Source organism: Oncorhynchus masou, chromosome 29 (genome assembly GCF_036934945.1).
Source record: "Oncorhynchus masou masou isolate Uvic2021 chromosome 29, UVic_Omas_1.1, whole genome shotgun sequence".
Classification (NCBI taxonomy): domain Eukaryota; kingdom Metazoa; phylum Chordata; class Actinopteri; order Salmoniformes; family Salmonidae; genus Oncorhynchus; species Oncorhynchus masou.
The window spans coordinates 79370001-79390000 of record NC_088240.1 but is presented as its reverse complement, the minus strand read 5'-3'; the positions used below and the strand labels follow the sequence as shown (position 1 = coordinate 79390000).

Sequence of the window (20000 nt, the reverse complement as noted above, 5' to 3'; positions counted from 1 at the left end):
ACCATCACCATCAGTACCCTGTACTGGGACCCTGAAACACATCATCCTCATCACCACCATCACAATCAGTACCCTGTACTGGGACCCTGAAACACATCATCCTCATCACCACCACCACCATCAGAACCCTGTACTGGGACCCTGAAACACATCATCCTCATCACCACCATCACCATCAGTACCCTGTACTGGGACCCTAAAACACATCACCACCACCACCATCACCATCAGTACCCTGTACTGGGACCCTGAAACACATCATCCTCATCACCACCATCACCATCAGTACCCTGTACTGGGACCCTAAAACACATCACCACCACCACCATCACCATCAGTACCCTGTACTGGGACCCTGAAACACATCATCCTCATCACCACCATCACCATCAGTACCCTGTACTGGGACCCTGAAACACATCATCCTCATCACCACCATCACCATCAGTACCCTGTACTGGGACCCTGAAACACATCTTCCTCATTACCACCATCACCATCACCATCAGTACCCTGTACTAGGACCCTGAAACACATCATCCTCATCACCACCATCACCATCAGTACCCTGTACTGGGACCCTGAAACACATCATCCTCATCACCACCATCACCATCAGTACCCTGTACTGGGACCCTGAAACACATCATCCTCATCACCACCATCACCATCAGTACCCTTTACTGGGACCCTGAAACACATCATCCTCACCACCACCATCAGTACCCTGTACTGGGACCCTGAAACACATCATCCTCATCACCACCATCACCATCAGTACCCTGTGCTGGGACCCTGAAACACATCATCCTCACCACCACCATCAGTACCCTGTACTGGGACCCTGAAACACATCATCCTCATCACCACCATAACCATCAGTACCCTGTAATGCAGGGTTCCTCGACTGGGGGCCAAATTTGGCCTGAAGCTGATTTTATGAGTCCACCCACCATTTTTATTTTATTTTTGGACATAAAAGACTGTAAAAACACCAGAAAAACAGCTTCAATTGATTTCAATTTTTGAAATCTGTTCCAAATGATTCCTACGCATAATAGAGAGATACTGTATATGTGATTGTATACAAATATAAGCGAGGTTAGAAATGATTATGTTTTAGTCAAATATTATATCTGTTGGGCTTCTTAAGGTCGATTATGTTCTGGCCCCCTGACCATCGCTCAAGAAAATATCGTCCCGCAGCTGAATCTAGTTGATGATCCCTGCTGTACTGGGAGCCTGGTAGGATGACTCTAGTTGATGATACCTGCTGTACTGGGAGCCTGGTAGGATGACTCTAGTTGATGATACCTGCTGTACTGGGAGCCTGGTAGGATGACTCTAGTTGATGATACCTGCTGTACTGGGAGCCTGGTAGGATGACTCTAGTTGATGATACCTGCTGTACTGGGAGCCTGGTAGGAAAGTTATAGGATGAATCTAGTTGATGATACCTGCTGTACTGGGAGCCTGGTAGGAAAGTTATAGGATGAATCTAGTTGATGATACCTGCTGTACTGGGAGCCTGGTAGGAAAGTTATAGGATGAATCTAGTTGATGATACCTGCTGTACTGGGAGCCTGGTAGGAAAGTTATAGGATGAATCTAGTTGATGATACCTGCTGTACTGGGAGCCTGGTAGGAAAGTTATAGGATGAATCTAGTTGATGATCCCTGCTGTACTGGGAGCCTGGTAGGAAAGTTATAGGATGAATCTAGTTGATGATTCCTGCTGTACTGGGAGCCTGGTAGGAAAGTTATAGGATGGCGTTCGAGCTGATCACTTTTGTCAAGTCATTGACGAGGTCACCGCCTTTCAAAGTGTGTTGTCTTACTGGGATAAAAATGGTCAGACTTGATGTCTTCATGTCAACTACATGACCTCTACAATCAATATATGTGATCAAAGGTCATGAAGTTTTGACTGCAGTGACTTCAATCTTCTGCAGTTGCTCCTCACCAGCAGCAGCCTTCAGTCATCTCCTGCATTGTGGGAGGCTCTATCGTCAACCAATCATTAGAGGGCTTTTGTTTGACCCACGAGAACGGGACCAAAGACGTGACTGAAACAGGAAGCAACTTTGCTGCATTCAAAGATGATCTATTATATTGACAAGATAGCCGAGTGACCACGCTAACAATGGAAATACTGTCCTTAATGGTTTGATGGCAGGCGAGATCAGGTGGGACCATTCTAGCCAATGAGAGGGCAGATATGCGTGTGAACAACAGGCACAACTAATGTGCATCCATATATTAGTACATTTGTAACAGCTTAAACATCACAAAGCTTTTATTGTATTAAATAAGCCTCACTTAATTCGACAATCTCTCATAGACCTCGATACAAAAAAGAGCTCATCTCACGTGGACAGATTTTGGGTAGAGTAAATTCGCTCGCTTCGCCTCGTCCTCTCTGCAGGGATTCATATGTATACAGTGGATATGTTCAAATGAATGTGATATTTGAGTCTCTCTCTCCCCAATTGATAGTACAATTTACACACATATATTTAGAGTTTGTGATTGTGTGATATGGGGATCGACATGGCAAAGAAAAGCTTTTCTAAACAATGAACCCTGCCGTGTTTCACCGAGCCTTGCTGTTCCCCTTTCTGCTGTAGCAGACACACCTCCCCCGACCTCACTTCTCCACTTTCAGCTACAGTCGGTTGCTTTAGTCTTACCACTCAAACGCACCCATAAACTGTCTCATTCTAACAGCTCCAAGGAAATCACTGTTTCAGTTCAACAGTGTTCCACTTCCCTTGAATAACCACAAGAGGGAGATGTAACACAGCAAGCCCCTGAGTAGTATGATGAAGTTGTTGCCATTAGACACTGATCTAAAGCCAGTATTGTGTTTTCCCTCCTTATGGTAAAGGTCAGGATTTGGGAGCATTTTGCTGAACCTAGAACTGTATCAGCAGAAACATTCTACACACAGCAAACTATGATTATAGGCACACACATGCACATCAAAACACACACACATATACCCACAGTCCAAGTATTTTTTAAACTCTGACCTTTGCCACAGGAAGCAGTACACTCAGTGAGCCCGCCCCTCCTCCATACGAAGGGTGACTGGGTGTCGAGGGGCAGGTCAGTACGAGGTGGGATTCGAGCATTCCGATTGGGTACCGAGCCTCGGGGGCGGGAGCTCTCAGCTGTCCATCTGTCTGCGGAAGAAGAGGAGGAGAAGGAAGAGGACGAAGAGGAGATGGGCGGAGGAGGGATAGGGTCTTCCACTGTTACAATGAGAGAACCTGAGAGAGACAGAGAGAGAGAGAGAGAGAGAGAGAGAGACAGAGAGAGACAGAGAGAGACAGAGAGAGAGACAGAGAGAGAGAGAGAGTGACAGAGAGAGTGACAGAGAGAGACAGAGAGAGAGACAGAGAGAGAGTGACAGAGAGAGAGAGTGACAGAGAGAGAGAGAGAGAGAGAGAGAGAGTGACAGAGAGAGAGAGAGAGAGAGACAGCGAGAGAGACAGAGAGAGAGACAGAGAGAGAGAGAGACAGAGAGACAGAGAGACAGAGAGACAGAGAGAGAGAGAGAGTGACAGAGAGGGAGAGTGACAGAGAGAGAGAGAGACAGAGAGAGAGACAGAGAGAGACAGAGAGACAGAGAGAGAGACAGAGACAGAGACAGAGAGAGAGAGAGAGAGCGACAGAGAGAGAGAGAGAGAGAGAGAGAGAGAGAGAGAGAGAGAGAGAGAGAGAGAGAGAGAGCGAGAGAGAGAGAAATGGAAGGAAGGGAACAAATAAAAACAGAGAGAGTGAATCACTTATTAGAGCTGATATTGTAAAAATGATGTCATTTTTAGTTTCAGACACACCCTCTCACTTCTCTCACACCTCTTGCTCCCCTTTCCCTAACCCCTCTCGCTAAACTTTTCTCACCCTCACTCCGAGCCTTCAACTCCCTCCCCCTGCTTCTCTCACCCTTCTTCACTCACCCCCCTTCTCTCACCCCTACCCCTAGCACCCCTCTCCTCACCCACACATCTAAAGTACACTACTCAGACTCACTGTCTCCAGTCTGGCTTGGATTAGTTCTATTTACTGTCAATAAAATCTAGACAGATGATATATCATTCCTTAACATTAGACACATAATACATCTTAATTCATAAAGGACAGTATAACAGAGAACAGAGGGTGACATCATCCCATGCTACTCCCTGGTCCTATTCCCTGACAATCTACTTCCTGGTCCTATTCCCTGACGATCTACTTCCTGCTCCTATTCCCTGACGATCTACTTCCTGGTCCTATTCCCTGACGATCTACTTCCTGGTCCTATTCCCTGACGATCTACTTCCTGGTCCTATTCCCTGACGATCTACTTCCTGGTCCTATTCCCTGACAATCTACTTCCTGGTCCTATTCCCTGACGATCTACTTCCTGGTCCTATTCCCTGACGATCTACTTCCTGGTCCTATTCCCTGACAATCTACTTCCTGGTCCTATTCCCTGTCGATCTACTTCCTGGTCCTATTCCCTGACAATCTACTTCCTGGTCCTATTCCATGATGATCTACTTCCTGGTCCTATTCGCTGACGATCTGACCTGTCACTATCACACAGCTTTATTCTGAACACCACGGGGAAATAACAGGGGGAAGAGGAGAAAAGAGGAAAGTCAGACTCACTAGTGTCTCTCAGGGGTTCCCTCCCTCCATCCCTCGGTCGTTCCCTCTCTACTTCTCTCTCTCTAGGCCTCTCTACTTCTCTCTCTCGCGGCCTCTCCCTTTCTTCCGCTTTCTTTTCTGTTGGGATGTAGAATTCATAGTCGATCCCTGGATTCTGCCTATGGAAGATGATCTGAAGAACGACAGAGAGAGAGAGAGAGGGAGAGAGAGAGAGAAGGAGTAAGAGGGAGCGAGAAAAAGGTGAGAGGGAGAGAGAAACGGATTTCAAAAGGGGTGCAATGTGAGGTAGAGATTCCAGAGGTTGTCGAAATGTAATCAGCTTCACTCTGCATTACATGGGTCTGTGATGGCAGCGTTTAATCTTCTATTTTCTGATCTTTATAAAAACTATTTTTCATATTTTATTCATCTTGGTCTAACAACAGGTGAAACCATAGAGATGAAGCTGGTCTATTTCAAGGGAGAAGTTGTTCTAACTTTATCCCTCAGAGCCCCCTCTCTCCCACAGCTAGGGAGACCTCAGAGGTATGCTGCATCTCTTTAATCAAATCTTAGCCTGGACCTGGTGTTGGTGTTATTAAATCTTAGCCTGTACCTGGTGTTAGTGTTATTAAATATTAGCCAGGCCTGGTGTTAGTGTTATTAAATATTAGCCTGGGTCTGGTGTTGATGTCATTAAATATTAGCCTGGGTCTGGTGTTGGTGTTATTACATCTACCCTGCATCTGAAGTTGGTGTTATTAAATCTTAGCCTGAGCCTGGTGTTATTAAATCTTAGCCTGGGCATGGTGTTGGTGTTATTAAATCTTAGCCTGGGCCTGGTGTTGATGTTATTAAATCTTAGCCTGGGCCTGGTGTTGGTGTTATTAAATCTTAGCCTGGTGTTGGTGTTATTAAATCTTAGCCTGGGCCTGGTGTTGGTGTTATTAAATCTTAGCCTGGGCCTGGTGTTGGTGTTATTAAATCTTAGCATGGGCCTGGTGTTATTAAATCTTAGCCTGGGCCTGGGGTTGGTGTTATTAAATCTTAGCCTGGGCCTGATGTTGGTGTTATTAAATCTTAGCCTGGGCCTGGTATTGGTGTTATTAAATCTTAGCCTGGGCCTGGTGTTGGTGTTATTAAATCTTAGCCTGGGCCTGGTGTTGGTGTTATTAAATCTTAGCATGGGCCTGGTGTTGGTGTTATTAAATCTTAGCCTGGGCCTGGTGTTGGTGTTATTAAATCTTAGCATGGGCCTGGTGTTGGTGTTATTAAATCATAGCCTGGGCCTGGTGTTGATGTTATTAAATCTTAGTCTGGGCCTGGTGTTGGTGTTATTAAATCTTAGCCTGGGCCTGGTGTTATTAAATCTTAGCCTGGGCCTGGTGTTGGTGTTATTACATCTTTGCCTGGGCCTGGTGTTGGTGTTATTTAATCTAAGCCTGCATCTGATGTTGGTGTTATTAAATCTTAGCCTGGGTCTGGTGGTGGTGTTATTAAATAGTAGCCTGGGTCTGGTGTTGGTGTCATTAAATCTTAGCCTGGACCTGGTGTTGGTATTATTAAATCTTAGCCTGGGTCTGGTGTTGGTGTTATTAAATCTTAGCCTGGGCCTGGTGTTATTAAATCTTAGCCTGTACCTGGTGTTGGTGTTATTAAATCTTAGCCTGTACCTGGTGTTGGTGTTATTAAATCTTAGCCTGTACCTGGTGTTGGTGTCATTAAATCTTAGCCTGGGCCTGATGTTGGTGTTATTAAATCTTAGCATGGGCCTGATGTTGGTGTTATTAAGCCTGGCTATCTTAGCAGGCTCAGCCCAAGACTGTAATATTTGTGTTGTGGAGAAATGACCAGGCAGGAGATGGGAGTACAGTATAGCTGAGGATAATGCTGGATAATGCTGGATTCACATGCCCTGTCTCCATGGTGATCTACAGTGCCTTGCGAAAGTATTCGGCCCCCTTGAACTTTGCGACCTTTTGCCACATTTCAGGCTTCAAACATAAAGATATAAACTGTATTTTTTTGTGTGAAGAATCAACAACAAGTGGGACACAATCATGAAGTGGAACAACATTTATTGGATTTTTCAAACTTTTTTAACAAATCAAAAACTGAAAAATTGGGCGTGCAAAATTATTCAGCCCCTTTACTTTCAGTGCAGCAAACTCTCTCCAGAAGTTCAGTGAGGATCTCTGAAAGATCCAATGTTGACCTAAATGACTAATGATGATAAATACAATCCACCTGTGTGTAATCAAGTCTCCGTATAAATGCACCTGCACTGTGATAGTCTTAGAGGTCCGTTAAAAGCGCAGAGAGCATCATGAAGAACAAGGAACACACCAGGCAGGTCCGAGATATTGTTATGAAGAAGTTTAAAGCCGGATTTGGATACAAAAAAAATTCCAAGCTTTAAACATCCCAAGGGGCACTGTGCAAGCGATAATATTGAAATGGAAGGAGTATCAGACCACTGCAAATCTACCAAGACCTGGCCGTCCCTCTAAACTTTCAGCTCATACAAGGAGAAGACTGATCAGAGATGCAGCCAAGAGGCCCATGATCACTCTGGATGAACTGCAGAGATCTACAGCTGAGGTGGGGGACTCTGTCCATAGGACAACAATCAGTCGTATATTGCACAAATCTGGCCTTTATGGAAGAGTGGCAAGAAGAAAGCCATTTCTTAAAGATATCCATAAAAAGTGTTGTGTAAAGTTTGCCACAAGCCACCTGGGAGACTCACCAAACATGTGGAAGAAGGTGCTCTGGTCAGATGAAACCAAAATTGAACATTTTGGCAACAATGCAAAACGTTATGTTTGGCGTAAAAGCAACACAGCTCATCACCCTGAACACACCATACCCACTGTCAAACATGGTGGTGGCAGCATCATGGTTTGGGCCTGCTTTTCTTCAGCAGGGACAGGGAAGATGGTTAAAATTGATGGGAAGATGGATGGAGCCAAATACAGGACCATTCTGGAAGAAAACCTGATGGAGTCTGCAAAAGACCTGAGACTGGGACGGAGATTTGTCTTCCAACAAGACAATGATCCAAAACATAAAGCAAAATCTACAATGGAATGGTTCAAAAATAAACATATCCAGGTGTTAGAATGGCCAAGTCAAAGTCCAGACCTGAATCCAATCGAGAATCTGTGGAAAGAACTGAAAACTGCTGTTCACAAATGCTCTCCACCAACCTCACTGAGCTCGAGCTGTTTTGCAAGGAGGAATGGGAAAAAAATTCAGTCTCTCGATGTGCAAAACTGATAGAGACATACCCCAAGCGACTTACAGCTGTAATCGCAGCAAAAGGTGGCGCTACAAAGTATTAACTTAAGGGGGCTGAATAATTTTGCACGCCCAATTTTTCAGTTTTTGAATTGTTAAAAAGTTTGAAATATCCAATAAATGTCGTTCCACTTCATGATTGTGTCCCACTTGTTGTTGATTCTTCACAAAAAAATACAGTTTTATATATTTATGTTTGAAGCCTGAAATGTGGCAAAAGGTCGCAAAGTTCAAGGGGGCCGAATACTTTCGATAGGCACTGTATATAAACTACAGGACGACATAACCCTGTCTTCATGGTGATCTATATAACCTACAAGACAACATAACCCTGTCTTCATGGTGATCTATATAAACTACAGGACAACATAACCCTGTCTTCATGGTGATCTATACAAACTACAGGACAGGATAACCCTGTCTTCATGGTGATCTATATAAACTACAGAACAACATAGCCCTGTCTTAAGGGGGATCTATATAAACTACAGGACAACATAACCCAGGGTCTTCATGGAGATCTATATAATCTACAGGACAACATAGCCAAGTCTTCATGGTGATCTATATAAACTACAGAACAACATAGCCCTGTCTTCATGTGATCTATATAAACAACAGGACAACATAGCCCTGTCTTCATGGTGATCTATATAAACTACAGGACAACATAGCCAAGTCTTCATGGTGATCTATATAAACTACAGAACAACATAGCCCTGTCTTCATGTGATCTATATAAACAACAGGACAACATAGCCCTGTCTTCATGGTGATCTATATAAACTACAGGACAACATAGCCAAGTCTTCATGGTGATCTATATAAACTACAGAACAACATAACCCAGGGTCTTCATGGTGATCTATATAAACTACAGGACAACATAGCCCTGTCTTCATGGTGATCTATATAAACTACAGGACAACATAGCCCTGTCTTCATGGTGATCTATATAAACTATAGGACAACATAACCCTGTCTTCATGGTGATCTATATAAACTACAGGACAACATAACCCTGTCTTCATGGTGATCTATATAAACTACAGGACAACATAACCCTGTCTTCATGGTGATCTATATAAACTACAGGACAACATAACCATGTCTTCATAGTGATCTATATAAACTACAGAACAACATAACCCAGGGTCTTCATGGTGATCTACATAAACTTCAGGACAACATAGCCCTGTCTTCAGGGTGATCTATATAAACTACAGGACAACATAGCCCTGTCTTCATGGAGATCTATATAAACTACAGGACAACATAGCCCTGTCTTCAGGGTGATCTATATAAACTACAGGACAACATAGCCCTGTCTTCATGGAGATCTATATAAACTACAGGACAACATAACCCTGTCTTCATGGTGATCTACTGTATATAACCTACAGGACAACATAGCCCTGTCTTCATGGAGATCTATATAAACTACAGGACAACATAACCCAGGGTCTTCATGGTGATCTACATAAACTTCAGGACAACATAGCCCTGTCTCCATGGTGATCTACTGTATATAACCTACAGGACAACATAACCCTGTCTTCATGGTGATCTATATAAACTACAGGACAACATAACCCAGGGTCTTCATGGTGATCTATATAAACTACAGGACAACATAGCCCTGTCTCCATGGTGATCTACTGTATATAACCTACAGGACAACATAACCCTGTCTTCATGGTGATCTATATAAACTACAGGACAACATAGCCCTGTCTCCATGGTGATCTACTGTATATAACCTACAGGACAACATAACCCTGTCTTCATGGTGATCTATATAAACTACAGGACAACATAACCTAGGTCTTCATGGTGATCTATATAAACTACAGGACAACATAACCCTGTCTTCATGGTGACCTATATAAACTACAGGACAACATAGCAATGTCGTCATTGTGATCTATATAAACTAAAGAACAACATAGCCATGTCTTCATGGTGATCTATATAAACTACAGGACAACATAACCCAGGGTCTTCATGGTGATCTATATAAAATACAGGACAACATAACCCTGTCTTCATGGTGATCTATATAAACTACAGGACAACATAACCCTGTCTTCATTGTGATCTATATAAACTACAGGACAACATAACCCAGGGTCTTCATGGTGATCTAAATAAACTACAGGACAACATAACCCTGTCTTCATGGTGATCTATATAATCTACAGGATAACATAACCCAGGGTCTTCATGGTGATCTATATAAACTATAGGACAAAATAACCCTGTCTTCATGGTGATCTATATAAACTACAGGACAACATAGCCCTGTCTTCATGGTGATCTATATAAACACCAGGACAACATAACCCAGGGTCTTCATGGTGATCTATATAAACTACAGGACAACATAACCCTGTCTTCATGGTGATCTATATAAACTATAGGACAACATAACCCTGTCTTCATGGTGATCTATGTAAACAACAGGACAACATAACCCAGGGTCTTCATGGTGATCTAAATAAACTACAGGACAACATAACCCTGTCTTCATGGTGATCTATATAAACTACAGGATAACATAACCCAGGGTCTTCATGGTGATCTATATAAACTACAGGACAACATAACCCTGTCTTCATGGTGATCTATATAAACTACAGGACAACATAACCCTGTCTTCATGGTGATCTATGTAAACAACAGGACAACATAACCCAGGGTCTTCATGGTGATCTATATAAACTACAGGACAACATAACCCTGTCTTCATGGTGATCTATATAAACTACAGGACAACATAACCCTGTCTTCATGGTGATCTATATAAACTACAGGACAACATAACCCTGTCTTCATGGTGATCTATATAAACTACAGGACAACATAACCCTGTCTTCATGGTGATCTATATAAACTACAGGACAACATAGCCCTGTCTTCATGGTGATCTATATAAACTACAGGACAACATAACCCAGGGTCTTCATGGTGATCTATATAAACTACAGGACAACATAACCCTGTCTTCATGGTGATCTATATAAACTATAGGACAACATAACCCTGTCTTCATGGTGATCTATATAAACTACAGGATAACATAACCCAGGGTCTTCATGGTGATCTATATAAACTACAGGACAACAGAGCAATGTCGTCATTGTGATCTATATAAACTAAAGAACAACATAGCCATGTCTTCATGGTGATCTATATAAACTACAGGACAACATAACCCAGGGTCTTCATGGTGATCTATATAAAATACAGGACAACATAACCCTGTCTTCATGGTGATCTATATAAACTACAGGACAACATAGCCCTGTCTTCATGGTGATCTATATAAACTATAGGACAACATAACCCTGTCTTCATGGTGATCTATATAAACTACAGGACAACATAACCCTGTCTTCATGGTGATCTATATAAACTACAGGACAACATAACCCTGTCTTCATGGTGATCTATATAAACTACAGGACAACATAACCATGTCTTCATAGTGATCTATATAAACTACAGAACAACATAACCCAGGGTCTTCATGGTGATCTACATAAACTTCAGGACAACATAGCCCTGTCTTCAGGGTGATCTATATAAACTACAGGACAACATAGCCCTGTCTTCATGGAGATCTATATAAACTACAGGACAACATAGCCCTGTCTTCAGGGTGATCTATATAAACTACAGGACAACATAGCCCTGTCTTCATGGAGATCTATATAAACTACAGGACAACATAACCCTGTCTTCATGGTGATCTACTGTATATAACCTACAGGACAACATAGCCCTGTCTTCATGGAGATCTATATAAACTACAGGACAACATAACCCAGGGTCTTCATGGTGATCTACATAAACTTCAGGACAACATAGCCCTGTCTCCATGGTGATCTACTGTATATAACCTACAGGACAACATAACCCTGTCTTCATGGTGATCTATATAAACTACAGGACAACATAACCCAGGGTCTTCATGGTGATCTATATAAACTACAGGACAACATAGCCCTGTCTCCATGGTGATCTACTGTATATAACCTACAGGACAACATAACCCTGTCTTCATGGTGATCTATATAAACTACAGGACAACATAGCCCTGTCTCCATGGTGATCTACTGTATATAACCTACAGGACAACATAACCCTGTCTTCATGGTGATCTATATAAACTACAGGACAACATAACCTAGGTCTTCATGGTGATCTATATAAACTACAGGACAACATAACCCTGTCTTCATGGTGACCTATATAAACTACAGGACAACATAGCAATGTCGTCATTGTGATCTATATAAACTAAAGAACAACATAGCCATGTCTTCATGGTGATCTATATAAACTACAGGACAACATAACCCAGGGTCTTCATGGTGATCTATATAAAATACAGGACAACATAACCCTGTCTTCATGGTGATCTATATAAACTACAGGACAACATAACCCTGTCTTCATTGTGATCTATATAAACTACAGGACAACATAACCCAGGGTCTTCATGGTGATCTAAATAAACTACAGGACAACATAACCCTGTCTTCATGGTGATCTATATAATCTACAGGATAACATAACCCAGGGTCTTCATGGTGATCTATATAAACTATAGGACAAAATAACCCTGTCTTCATGGTGATCTATATAAACTACAGGACAACATAGCCCTGTCTTCATGGTGATCTATATAAACACCAGGACAACATAACCCAGGGTCTTCATGGTGATCTATATAAACTACAGGACAACATAACCCTGTCTTCATGGTGATCTATATAAACTATAGGACAACATAACCCTGTCTTCATGGTGATCTATGTAAACAACAGGACAACATAACCCAGGGTCTTCATGGTGATCTAAATAAACTACAGGACAACATAACCCTGTCTTCATGGTGATCTATATAAACTACAGGATAACATAACCCAGGGTCTTCATGGTGATCTATATAAACTACAGGACAACATAACCCTGTCTTCATGGTGATCTATATAAACTACAGGACAACATAACCCTGTCTTCATGGTGATCTATGTAAACAACAGGACAACATAACCCAGGGTCTTCATGGTGATCTATATAAACTACAGGACAACATAACCCTGTCTTCATGGTGATCTATATAAACTACAGGACAACATAACCCTGTCTTCATGGTGATCTATATAAACTACAGGACAACATAACCCTGTCTTCATGGTGATCTATATAAACTACAGGACAACATAACCCTGTCTTCATGGTGATCTATATAAACTACAGGACAACATAGCCCTGTCTTCATGGTGATCTATATAAACTACAGGACAACATAACCCAGGGTCTTCATGGTGATCTATATAAACTACAGGACAACATAACCCTGTCTTCATGGTGATCTATATAAACTATAGGACAACATAACCCTGTCTTCATGGTGATCTATATAAACTACAGGATAACATAACCCAGGGTCTTCATGGTGATCTATATAAACTACAGGACAACAGAGCAATGTCGTCATTGTGATCTATATAAACTAAAGAACAACATAGCCATGTCTTCATGGTGATCTATATAAACTACAGGACAACATAACCCAGGGTCTTCATGGTGATCTATATAAAATACAGGACAACATAACCCTGTCTTCATGGTGATCTATATAAACTACAGGACAACATAACCCTGTCTTCATTGTGATCTATATAAACTACAGGACAACATAACCCAGGGTCTTCATGGTGATCTAAATAAACTACAGGACAACATAACCCTGTCTTCATGGTGATCTATATAATCTACAGGATAACATAACCCAGGGTCTTCATGGTGATCTATATAAACTATAGGACAAAATAACCCTGTCTTCATGGTGATCTATATAAACTACAGGACAACATAGCCCTGTCTTCATGGTGATCTATATAAACTACAGGACAACATAACCCAGGGTCTTCATGGTGATCTAAATAAACTACAGGACAACATAACCCTGTCTTCATGGTGATCTATATAAACTACAGGATAACATAACCCAGGGTCTTCATGGTGATCTATATAAACTACAGGACAACATAACCCTGTCTTCATGGTGATCTATATAAACTATAGGACAACATAACCCTGTCTTCATGGTGATCTATGTAAACAACAGGACAACATAACCCAGGGTCTTCATGGTGATCTAAATAAACTACAGGACAACATAACCCTGTCTTCATGGTGATCTATATAAACTACAGGATAACATAACCCAGGGTCTTCATGGTGATCTATATAAACTACAGGACAACATAACCCTGTCTTCATGGTGATCTATATAAACTATAGGACAACATAACCCTGTCTTCATGGTGATCTATGTAAACAACAGGACAACATAACCCAGGGTCTTCATGGTGATCTATATAAACTACAGGACAACATAACCCTGTCTTCATGGTGATCTATATAAACTACAGGACAACATAACCCTGTCTTCATGGTGATCTATATAAACTACAGGACAACATAACCCTGTCTTCATGGTGATCTATATAAACTACAGGACAACATAACCCTGTCTTCATGGTGATCTATATAAACTACAGGACAACATAGCCCTGTCTTCATGGTGATCTATATAAACTACAGGACAACATAACCCAGGGTTTCATGGTGATCTATATAAACTACAGGACAACATAACCCTGTCTTCATGGTGATCTATATAAACTACAGGATAACATAACCCAGGGTCTTCATGGTGATCTATATAAACTACAGGACAACATAACCCTGTCTTCATGGTGATCTATATAAACTATAGGACAACATAACCCTGTCTTCATGGTGATCTATGTAAACAACAGGACAACATAACCCAGGGTCTTCATGGTGATCTATATAAACTACAGGACAACATAACCCTGTCTTCATGGTGATCTATATAAACTACAGGACAACATAACCCTGTCTTCATGGTGATCTATATAAACTACAGGACAACATAACCCTGTCTTCATGGTGATCTATATAAACTACAGGACAACATAACCCTGTCTTCATGGTGATCTATATAAACTACAGGACAACATAGCCCTGTCTTCATGGTGATCTATATAAACTACAGGACAACATAACCCAGGGTCTTCATGGTGATCTATATAAACTACAGGACAACATAACCCTGTCTTCATGGTGATCTATATAAACTATAGGACAACATAACCCTGTCTTCATGGTGATCTATATAAACTACAGGATAACATAACCCAGGGTCTTCATGGTGATCTATATAAACTACAGGACAACATAGCAATGTCGTCATTGTGATCTATATAAACTAAAGAACAACATAGCCATGTCTTCATGGTGATCTATATAAACTACAGGACAACATAACCCAGGGTCTTCATGGTGATCTATATAAAATACAGGACAACATAACCCTGTCTTCATGGTGATCTATATAAACTACAGGACAACATAACCCTGTCTTCATTGTGATCTATATAAACTACAGGACAACATAACCCAGGGTCTTCATGGTGATCTAAATAAACTACAGGACAACATAACCCTGTCTTCATGGTGATCTATATAATTACAGGATAACATAACCCAGGGTCTTCATGGTGATCTATATAAACTATAGGACAAAATAACCCTGTCTTCATGGTGATCTATATAAACTACAGGACAACATAGCCCTGTCTTCATGGTGATCTATATAAACTACAGGACAACATAACCCAGGGTCTTCATGGTGATCTAAATAAACTACAGGACAACATAACCCTGTCTTCATGGTGATCTATATAAACTACAGGATAACATAACCCATGGTCTTCATGGTGATCTATATAAACTACAGGACAACATAACCCTGTCTTCATGGTGATCTATATAAACTATAGGACAACATAACCCTGTCTTCATGGTGATCTATGTAAACAACAGGACAACATAACCCAGGGTCTTCATGGTGATCTAAATAAACTACAGGACAACATAACCCTGTCTTCATGGTGATCTATATAAACTACAGGATAACATAACCCAGGGTCTTCATGGTGATCTATATAAACTACAGGACAACATAACCCTGTCTTCATGGTGATCTATATAAACTATAGGACAACATAACCCTGTCTTCATGGTGATCTATATAAACTACAGGACAACATAACCCTGTCTTCATGGTGATCTATATAAACTACAGGACAACATAGCCCTGTCTTCATGGTGATCTATATAAACTACAGGACAACATAACCCAGGGTTTCATGGTGATCTATATAAACTACAGGACAACATAACCCTGTCTTCATGGTGATCTATATAGACTACAGGACAACATAACCCAGGGCCATTGAGACATCTATATGTAACACAGGAGCAGAGAAATATATCTTCTGATTTAATCAACAAAAATGTGTGTGTGTTTAAGTGTGTGTGTGGGTGTGTGTGCAATGTGCGTGTGTGTATAAGTGTATCCTACTCACATATAGAGTCAGTTGTGTGGTGGTGGGTCCTGGAGCTCTAAGCGTCTCTCCTCTGTCCTCCTGCCCATCAGAGAGAGCCCTGGGACGGGTGTAGGTGAAGGTAGTCCCCCCTGCCTCGTAGTCTCCTGGAGGATCCACCGCCCAGCGCCCATTCACTACTGATACACCTGTACCACTACGTAGGGCTGGGAGGAGGGAGGGATGGAGGGAGGGATGGATAGAGAGAAAGGGGGAGGAAAGGGGAGGACGAAGGGAAGGTTTGGGTATGGTTTTCTTTTAAAGTCATGTTCAGTCTGCAAACCAGTCAATTCATCTAAAAAGACACACGCACAAACATAGACTCAGACACACACACATTAGACACACACAGACACACACAAACATAGTCTCAGACACACACACATTAGACACACACAGACACACTCATGAAGACAGACACATGAACCGCACACACACACACATACACACAAACTACACACACACACAGTTTATTATCATTAACAGACAGCAGCCAGTGGGCAGACAGACACACGGTGTCTCTGCTCTAGGCCTCTAAGGACTGTAACAATAGCAGCTTTATCTGAGGTTAGTCTGCCAGGCCAAAGAATTCACACCAGACTCCCAGGCCAACATAACAATGCCAGTCCAGCACACACACATTCACTGGCCAAATGGCATTCTCAAATCTACGTCTCTTCTCAGGCTCCAACGACTGGCCTGCATTGTTATGTTGGCCTGGGAGTCTGGTGTGAATTCTAGACTACACTAGTACTGGTCTTCAGCTTAGTTTACTATCTCTAGCCTGGCAGGTGTGTGTGTTACCCAAGTAGTTGGAGCTGGCGTGTCTCTCTGTGATGTTGATGGCAGTAGCTCCTGGAGGGATGTCCAGAATTCTGTGGTAACCAAGGGGAACACTGGTGTTCTGGAAGCTCCCGCTCAGCTTCTGACAGGACAGGTCCCGCCCCCCACACTGACCACACCTGTCAATCACCAAGCCAGACCCCAACACCCCATCACAGCCCTCAGTCTGGGGGAGAGAGAGGGAGACAATGAGAAACAGGAGAGGAGAAGGGGGGGGGGAGACAGGGAAAGATAGAGAGATGGGAAATTGAGAGGAGGGTAGGGGGTAGGGTAAAGGGAGGTAGAATGGAGGGAGAGAGCAGAAGAGAGAAAGAGACACAGAGAGACAAACAGAGGGAAAGGGAGGAGATGGCAGACAGGGAGTGAGAGAATGGTTATTGTACTGTTTCTGTTGTTGACATTTCACATCCTCTGTTTATTTCATTGTTTGTGTAACAATGCTTTGGTAACTGTTCCAGACCTTATCATGTCAAAGAGAAAGAGAGAGAGAGGGAGAGAGAGGGAGAGAGAGAGAGAGAGAAAGAGAGAGAGAGAGAGAGAGAGAGAGAGAGAGAGAGAGAGAGAGAGAAAGAGAAAGAGAGAGAGAACAAGAGAGAGAACAAGAGAGAGAGAACGAGAGAGAGAGAACGAGATAGAAAATTAGAGAATGAGAGAATGTAAGCGAGCAAGAGAGAGAGAGAGGGAAAGGGAGCAAGGGAGAGAAAGAGAGAGAGAGAGAGAGGGGGGGGTGGAGAGAGGGAGAGAGAGCACGCGCGAGAGAGAGAGACAACGAGAGAGAATGAGAGAACGTGAGAGAGCAAGAGAGAGAGAGGAAAAGGGAGAGAGAGAGAGAGAGAGAGAGAGAGATAGTACTGTTGGGAGTACTGTTGGAGGTACTGTTGGGAGTGCTGTTGAGGGTACAGCTGGGAGTACTGTTGGGAGTACTGTTGGGGGTACTGTTGGGGGTACTGTTGGGAGTACTGCTGGGAGTCCCTCTGGGAGTACTGTTCTGGGTACTGTTGGTAATACTGTTGGGGGTACTGTTGAGGGTACTGCTGGGAGTACTGCTGGGAGTACTGTTGGGAGTACTGTTGTGAGTACTGTTGGGAGTACTGTTGCGAGTACTGTTGAGGGTACTGCTAGGAGTACTGTTGGGGGTGCTGTTGAGAGTACCCTTGGGGGTACTGTTGAGGGTACTGCTAGGAGTACTGTTGGGGGTGCTGTTGGGAGTACTGCTGGGAGTACTGTTGATGGTACTTTTGACGGTACTGTTGGGAGTACCCTTGGGGTACCGTTGGGGGTACTGTTGAGGGTACTGCTGGGAGTACTGTTGGGAGTACTGTTGGGGGTACTGTTGAGGGTACTGCTGGGAGTACTGTTGGTGGTACTGCTGGGGTACAATTGGGGGTACTTTTGGCGGTACTGTTGAGGGTACTGTTGGGAGTACCCTTGGGGGTACTGTTGGGGGTACTGTTGAGGGTACTGTTGGGAGTACCCTTGGGGGTACTGTTGCGGGTACTGTTGCGGGTACTGTTGGGAGTACTGTTGGGAGTACTGTTGGGGGTACTGCTGGGAGTACTGCTGGGAGTACTGTTGGGAGTACCGTTGGGAGTACTGTTGGGGGTACTGTTGAGGGTACTGCTGGGAGTACTGTTGGGAGTACTGTTGGGGGTACTGTTGAGAGTACCCTTGGGGGTACTGTTGGGGGTACTGTTGGGGTACTGTTGTAGGGTAATGTTGAGGGTACTGTTGGGGGTACTGTTGCGGGTACTGTTGGGAGTACTGTTGAGAGTACTGTTGCAGGTACTGAAAGACTGGAGTTGGAAAACCCTGATTTTGCCCCTACATCAGAGGCTTCAAAGTAGCTTTAACCCTGATCCTGCAACACCACATATAGTGTTGCCCTCATACACTCATCCATAACCCCTATCTACACACTTACAAGGTTGACCCCCTACCTACACACTTACAGGTTGACCCCGTATCTACACACTTACAGGGTGATCCTCTATCAACACACTTACAGGTTGACCCCCTACCTACACACTTACAGGTTGACCCCCTACCTACACACATACAGGTTGACCCCCTACCTACACATTTACAGGTTGATCCCCTATCAACACACTTACAGGTTGACCCCCTACCTACACACTTACAGGTTGACCCCCTACCTACACACTTACAGGTTGACCCCTATCAACACACTTACAGGTTGACCCCCTACCTACACACTTACAGGTTCATCCCCTATCAACACACTTGCAGGTTGACCCCCTACCTACACACTTACAGGTTGACCCCCTACATACACACTTACAGGTTGATCCCCTACCTACACACTTACAGGTTGACCCCCTACCTACACACTTACAGGTTGACCCCCTCACACACCTACAGGGTGACCCCCTACCTACACACATACAGGTTGACCCCCTACCGACACACTTACAGGTTGACCCCCTACATACACACTTACAGGTTGACACCCTCACACACTTACAGGTTGACCACTCACACACTTACAGGTTGACCCCCTACATACACAATTACAGTTTGACCCCTCACACACTTACAGGTTGACCCCCTCACACATTTACAGGTTGACCCCCTACCTACAGACTTACCAGGCAGCGCCCGGCCACACACACGTCATTGGTGCTGGTGTTAACGCAGGGTGTTCCATCTCTCACTCTGTCTGCCTGACTCACGTAGAAGCGATATCCAACCGGCCTACACGTCAGCTCA

General features: G+C 43.1%; 1 protein-coding gene across 1 annotated transcript in view; it reads right to left on the bottom strand.

The window, feature by feature from the left end:
* The window catches only part of LOC135520686 (thrombospondin type-1 domain-containing protein 4-like), a 102601-nt gene that overhangs the window by 9454 nt on the left and 73147 nt on the right, over positions 1-20000 (bottom strand). The window contains exons 7-11 of the mRNA XM_064946421.1: positions 19880-20000; positions 17235-17439; positions 16413-16597; positions 4660-4831; positions 3033-3272 (exon numbers count right to left, since the gene is read on the bottom strand). The exon at positions 19880-20000 is cut by the window's right edge and continues 19 nt beyond it. Of these exons, the coding sequence (XP_064802493.1) occupies positions 3033-3272; positions 4660-4831; positions 16413-16597; positions 17235-17439; positions 19880-20000 (923 nt within the window). The remainder of the gene's footprint in view (positions 1-3032; positions 3273-4659; positions 4832-16412; positions 16598-17234; positions 17440-19879) is intronic.